The sequence below is a fragment of the Aptenodytes forsteri genome, unplaced genomic scaffold (genome assembly GCF_000699145.1).
Source record: "Aptenodytes forsteri isolate BGI_AS27 unplaced genomic scaffold, ASM69914v1 Scaffold494, whole genome shotgun sequence".
NCBI classification, from domain to species: Eukaryota; Metazoa; Chordata; class Aves; order Sphenisciformes; family Spheniscidae; genus Aptenodytes; species Aptenodytes forsteri.
The window spans coordinates 549478-556056 of record NW_008794455.1 but is presented as its reverse complement, the minus strand read 5'-3'; the positions used below and the strand labels follow the sequence as shown (position 1 = coordinate 556056).

General features: G+C 59.9%; 1 protein-coding gene across 1 annotated transcript; it reads left to right on the top strand.

Moving 5' to 3' along the window:
- Nucleotides 1-608: 608 nt before the first annotated feature.
- AMBP (alpha-1-microglobulin/bikunin precursor) lies at nucleotides 609-6539 on the top strand. The gene is made up of 10 exons (XM_009290643.1): nucleotides 609-742; nucleotides 1415-1557; nucleotides 1836-1912; nucleotides 2435-2548; nucleotides 3087-3188; nucleotides 3762-3799; nucleotides 4705-4783; nucleotides 4874-5041; nucleotides 5214-5390; nucleotides 6508-6539. The coding sequence occupies exons 1-10, from the start codon at nucleotides 635-637 to the stop codon at nucleotides 6537-6539; spliced, it is 1038 nt and encodes a 345-aa protein (XP_009288918.1). The 5' UTR covers nucleotides 609-634.
- Nucleotides 6540-6579: the final 40 nt, after the last annotated feature.

The following is a 6579-nucleotide window of genomic DNA, read 5'->3' as shown; positions in this document are numbered from 1 at the left end:
CCGGGCCCGGGGACCCTCGGCCATGGGGTGGGTGACACCCAGCCGGCTCCCAGATGTTGACCACCAGGGAAGGGGGTCCAGAAGGGGAGCAGGCAGCCTGGGGTCTGCTTGCTACAGACACTGGTCAGAGTTCTGCAGTGTGGGGTGAGCGCTGGGGACCCCCTCAGTCCTCTCCTCTCCTCTCTGCAGGGTCGGGCTGGTCTGCCGGGGCTGGGGGCACCATCAGGGCTCTTTGCAGGACGCCAGGGCAGGAATATGAATCCCAAGGTAGAATAAAGTTGACGGGCAGGTCCTGTCCCCACGTCTAGGCCAAGCGGTGGTGTAGGAACAGGCGAGGGTGAGGAGCTCAGCCTGGTGCGGTGGGAGGATGCTTGTCTCCCCTCCTGCGCTCCACACCAGCTCTCTGCCAATCCCCACTGCCACCAAGGGCAGCAGTGTGCCCTGGGGCCACATGGCCTGAGCCATGCGGGGCCACCAGCTGTCCCACACCCCCCAGCAGGCCCCCCCCAGCCAGGCTGGCCAGCCCCGCTGGCTGCGGTCTGAAGGTCACACTGCTGCGCAGTGGGGACAGCACAGAGTCCGGGATCCCGCGGGTGCACTGGGGCTCAGCAGCACTCCGAAGCCACCAGCCACGATGTTTTGGGGTCTCCTTTCCCTCCTCCTCCTCACCATGGCTAGCGGGACGCCTGTCAGGGACCAGGATGAGGATATCCAAGTGCAGGAGAATTTTGAGGCTGAGCGGGTAACAGCGGCTTGCGGTCCCTTAATTCTGGGGGCAGAAGGGATGGGGGAAAGCTTTATTTCATTTTCCTCCAGAAAGGAGGGAGATATTACCCATGCCCATGTCAGGCTGTACGGGACAGGCATTGGCGCTGTGGCCCTCCCAGGGTGCCGGTCAGGGGGTGCCACCCTGCCAGCACCGGCCTTCGGGATGGTCTCACCCCAGCAAACACCTTGGCAGGGTGGCTGGAGCCCGAGCAGCCGGGGCAGATGAGTCCTATGAGACGTCCGTTGATCTGCCCAGCCTGAGAGGTGTGGGCAGGGCCACAGGCAGCCCCAGCACGAAGGATTCATGCGGGATGCAGAGTGCCTGGGAGATCTGCAGCCAGCCCTGTCCCCTGCCAGGCTTTGCGCAGCCCCACACATGTGCCTGGGTCTGGGCTCCCCCGGGACACGCAGGGGGATGCCAGCCTGATACCTCCAGCCCTGCCTGGTGGTCAGGGGACCCAGGAAAATCCTGCTTGATATTGATCTGCTTCCCAAATCCTGCAGCAGCCCTGGCCTCGGCACCCTGCACCATCATCCCACAGTTGCTTTCTTGGCCATGAATATTTCAGCTCTGCAGAAAACCAGGAGATGCCCCATCTCAGTGGAGAGGGCTCGTGGCGGAGACATCCCTTTCTTCTCCCCGCAGATGTATGGGAAGTGGTATGATGTTGCCATCGGCACGACCTGCAAATGGATGAAGAACTACAAGGAGAAGTTCAGCATGGGCACTCTGGTGCTGGGCCCCGGCCCCAGCGCCGACCAGATCAGCACTGCCAGCACCAGGCTGCGGTATGGGGCACTGACATGGGTGCTCAAGCCTCCCCCAAAGCCACCCCACCCAGGGGTGCTGCATCTCCCAGGGGCTGGGACAAAACATGGGGGTTGCTTGCTCTGGCTGGCATCAGAGCCCTGAGGAGGGGCTGGATTGGGCTCAAATACCCAATGCCTTGGGCAGGGGGATTTTGGGGGTCCCACGCCACAGCCTCGGTGCCCCAGGCAAGATATTCATGCAATAACCAGGAAAAACGATCGCTCTGAGCAGCTGATTGTTTTCCTCCTCCCTCCAGGCAAGGTGACTGCACACACATCTCAGGAGCGTACCAGAAAACCAGCACCCCCGGCAAATACACCTACTATAATCCCAGTAAGTTGGGCTCGCTACCCACCTGCTTGATCCCAAGAACTGCGGCGTGGCTGGGCAATGGGAACCAGTGCCGGGCACAGCTGGTGGCTGGGGAAGGGGTTCAGGAGAGCAAGGCTCAGAAGCCACTCCACAGTTTGGGTTATTTCCAGCCAAAGTATGGAGTGAAGTTGGGGGAAAGGGGCTGTTTCAGCACTGTCCCTGCATAGACACAGAACTACGAGATGTTCCAGCAGATCCCTCCTGTCCCCAAGGTCCCAAGCTGGGGCAGGCTCCCACCAGCCACGTTTCAGGAGCGTTGGTGGTATCTCAGTTGTCCGCAACCCTTGGTTTCCAATCCCCTCAACTAAGAAGAGGCTGGTGAACCTAAAGGGAGTCAGGGTTGTATCAGAGTCTGCTTCCCAAAAATCAGCTATTTTCTTGAATTAGCTGCCTGATTTCAGCCCCCAGCTCTGGGCCTGTCTTACACTGCCCCATTTCTCTCTGAGGGGCAGGAATGATGTCCCCTGTGTCTCTCTCACCCAGAATGGGATGTGTCTATCCGGTCCTACGTGCTCCGCACCAACTATGAAGAATACGCTGTTATTCTGATGAAGAAGAAAAGTAGTTTTGGCCCAAGCACCACCCTGAAGCTGTACGGTACGTCTGGCTATGGCATCTGTGGGCAAGCAGGCTCTGGGGTAGGCCAATGCAGCTCAGAAACACCACCCAAGGGTCCCTTGGCCTTGAGGAACCTGACCATGGCTTTGGAAGTGGTGCCTTGGACCAGCTTGTCTTTGGCACTGCAGAGGTTGAGTCTTATGGCTCAGCTTAAAACCACATCACACCATGAATGTTCAAAAGAGGTTGAGTCTTATGGCTCAGCTTAAAAACACATCACACCATGAATGTTCAGCCTGTTGTTTGGGATGAAGGTGGCAATATCTGCTTGGAAGAAAACCAGGCCCTGAAGTAGCAGGAGATGCTGTCTTTCATAATTGGGAGACATTAAAACCACTTTGTCCAAGGCCTTGGTCAAAGCTGGTCAAGAATAATGGAGGAGAGGTTGGGTAGGACCAGGAGGCTGGTACTGAGCCTGTCTGCAGCTGCCTGAGCTCTATGGTTCAGTGGGTAGTTGGGGGCTGCATGCAGACCCCCTCCCACGCCAACCCCACTCACAGCCTGTTCCTTTGCCCAGGAAGGAGCCCGGAGCTGCGGGAGGACCTCATTGAGGCTTTCCAGCAGCTGGCTCTGGAGATGGGCATCCCCGCGGACTCCATCTTCATCCTCACTAACAGAGGTAACCCACCACGAGGCCCGCACCTCTCCCACTGCCTGTCCCCCCCGGCACGCTGCTGCACTGGGGCTGCTCCTTCTTGGTGCGCGAGGCTGGGGAGAAGCGGGGACAGTCAGGCTGGAGGGAGGAGAGGCAAAGGCTTTGGTAGGATGGGATGGGAAGGAGACAAGGTCGCGTTATCAGTCGGGCTTCCACCAGCTTCCAGTCGGGGGGGGTCCTTGCTGGGCTGTCAGGTCAACGCACCCCATGCTGTGCTGGGACAAGGGTGCAGGACACCCAGGGACAGTCACGGCTGCTCCCCATATCTGGGTGCTCCCAGGACCTGAGGAGCAACTTGCTCAGCCTGGGGGTCAGAAAGTGCTAGCATGATGCAGGTGGGTGTGGGGATTGTAGGGTGATGCTCCTGCCAGTGGGAGGTGGAAAGCAGCAAGAGGGGAAGAACACTGAGGTGAAAGTGGGAGGGTGTCCACTTCCCCGGGGTCCTGTGTGTGCATGGTGCAGGACCACGGTGAGATGAGTTTGTCAGGACACCACCCCTCTCACGCTGCTGATCTTCTCTCATGTCATCTGGGCCAGGTGAATGCATCCCCCAGGAGACTGCAACTGCCCCCCTGGTGAGTGGTCCAGCTGGGACCTCCTGAAGACGGATCAAGGCTGGGGACATCCCCTCCGAGTCAAACCTACTAGAGACCTGGTGTCTGGGGACTGGGCTCCATGGGCAGGACACGTTGTTTGGGCAGTGGCTCCACTGACTGCCCTGGGAGATGCTCTTTCATCTCCACTGATGGGCTTTGACTGTGAGGATGGGGGGCACAGACAGGCGCAGGCTGCAGGGTGAGGGTCCCAGGGGCCAGGTGGGCACCAGGGCTTGTTTCCAAGTGGAAGGCAACAGCCCTTTCCTACTCTGATTTTTTCACAGGGTGAAAGTTGTTGCATGTGGAGCCTGGTGCCTCCTTGCTCCTTGCCTGGCTGTGGGTGCCTCAGCCAGGCTGTGGACTCCCCTTCCAGGGGTGGGGAGGCAGCTCAGTGCCCCACTGATCCTTTGGCTACAGTCACCCAGCACCTCCCGATTTCGCAGGGTTGAGTTTAGAAGGATTTTCAAGAGGGAATGGGACTTTCATAGGAGAAACAGCCCAGTTGACTTGAGAGCAGGTAACACATCTGGAGGACATACCACCCTGCGTCAGCGAGAGGAGGGACATGTCCCCAGCCCAGCACAGGGTATGACTGGGGCACTTTGGGTGTCTTTATCCAAAATACATGATCCTGGCACCCACCCGGGATGAGCACAGGGCTGGGAAGACTGTGAGGTGTGGAGGGATCACAGCCTGTTGATCCAAGATCAATGATTGGAGACAGGCTGGGAGCACCGAGGAGGGCTGGAGCCTGCACGGGCTGCAGCACCCAGCAGAGCCGCCCCTGACATAGCCCATCCTGGAGGCATCCAGGGGCAATGGGGTGGGCAGCAGGTCCCATGGGCACGGACTGATGGCAGCTCTGTGCTTCCTTCCCCGTGCAGAGGGCGCGGAGAGCAGTCCTGCCCCCTGAGGAGGGATCAGCCGTGGGACCCCTGCCCCCTTACATCGGCAATAAGGAAGGTACGTCCCAGGGGAGCAGGGCTGCATCAGACGTCCCCCTGCCCTGCATCCCCGTTTGCCTGTGATAGCCCATGCTGCGCTTGTCCGCAGACTCGTGCCGGCTGAGCCGGGACCCCGGGCCCTGCAGTGGGATGCTCTCCCGCTTCTTCTACAACTCCTCCTCCATGGCCTGCGAAACCTTCCTCTACGGTGGCTGTCTGGGCAATGGCAACAACTTCTACTCGGAGAAGGAGTGCCTGCAGGCATGCCGGTCAGAGGGTGAGCGTGGCGACCAGGAGACACCCCGGCGGGGCGAGGGCACGGGAGGTGCCTTTGCTGAGGCATCAGAGAGGATCTGAGAGTGGCCTCGAATCCCACGTGTCCAGCATCCATGTGGGAGGTGTGGGGGGCCCTGAACCCCCTGCCTCAGAGCAGCCCCCTGTCCCCGCAGCTGCCTGCAGGCTGCCCATCGTCCAGGGTCCCTGCCAGAAGTCGGTGACGCGCTGGGCCTTCGACGCGGCTCAGGGCAAGTGCATCACGTTCAGCTACGGAGGCTGCAAGGGCAATGGGAACCAGTTCTACTTGGAGAAGGAGTGCAAGGAGTACTGCGGAGCTCCTCCGCTGGCAGGTACCCCCACTCTGCCCGCACCCTGCCCACCCCGCACTGCACCGTGCTGTGTTGGGGGAGCCAGGGCAGCAGCCTGCACCATCTCCTGTCCTGCTCTGGGCTGGGTCTGGGTGTGCCTGGGGCTGGGACCGGGCTGTCCTGGATCTGGGATGGGTCTTGGGATGGGTCTGTCCTGGGTCTGGATGGGTCCAGGATGGGTCTGTCGTGGGTCTGGGATAAGCCTGGGATGGGTTTGTCATAGGTCCAGGATGGGTCTGAGATGGGTCTGGGGTGGTTTTGTGCTGTGCCTGGTGTGGCTCTGTCCTAGGGCAGGGACTTAGACAGACTGAGGAATATGGTCATTAATCTACAGACAGTATCGCACAGCGGGGTACGAATAGGCTGCAGATGTAGTGAGGCCACAACTGAACTTCAAAACGGTCTTGATAAAAGGGAGAATGGCCCCGAGCAGGCTGGGGTGCAGTGGGGAACAGTGGAGGCGACAGCCCCCAGGCAGGGGATGCTCCAGTGAGGGAAGAGTGGATGAAAGACTTGGGGGGGTGTAGGAACCCTGACACCAAATAAGGACCACACTGGGGTCCCCGCTGGGGGTATACCCTCCGTGCAATGCCTGCCAGACCCTCCAGCTCTAGTCAGCGCAGGAGTTTCCATATTGAACTTCCTTGGGAGACACAACGGGCACTGCTCAGACCTCGGGTGAATGGACAAGCAGGTTTTCAGGAGCGTGGCAGGGGAAATCTTCCCACAGAGAGGGACGAGCTCAGGGGTCTTCAACCACAGCCAGCCCTGGGCAAGCCTGCTCCCAGCGGGGCAGGAGCTAGGGGCTTACCGTGCCCCCACGGATGGGAGATGGGACCAGAGTAACGTGTCTTAGGTCAGAGCCCATCTTTTATTATCCCTGTCACTAATATAAAGTGCATCAATGCCACCATGGCAGGTGGTGGGACATGAAGTGACATCCCAGGACAGCACGGGGGTGCACGGAGGGTCTAGACCGCTTCCCCCCATCACTGATGGCATGGATAAAGTGGGAGGGAGCAACCATCGCCATCTGTCCGTGGGGCGAGGAGGGGGTCTGTGGGTCTGTCTGTCACCCTGCGCATCTCTCTGCCTGCAGAGGACGAGGAGTTTCTGCATCTGTCAAACTGACGCGGGCGGAGGACGAGCTGCTGGCACCCAGCACCGGGGC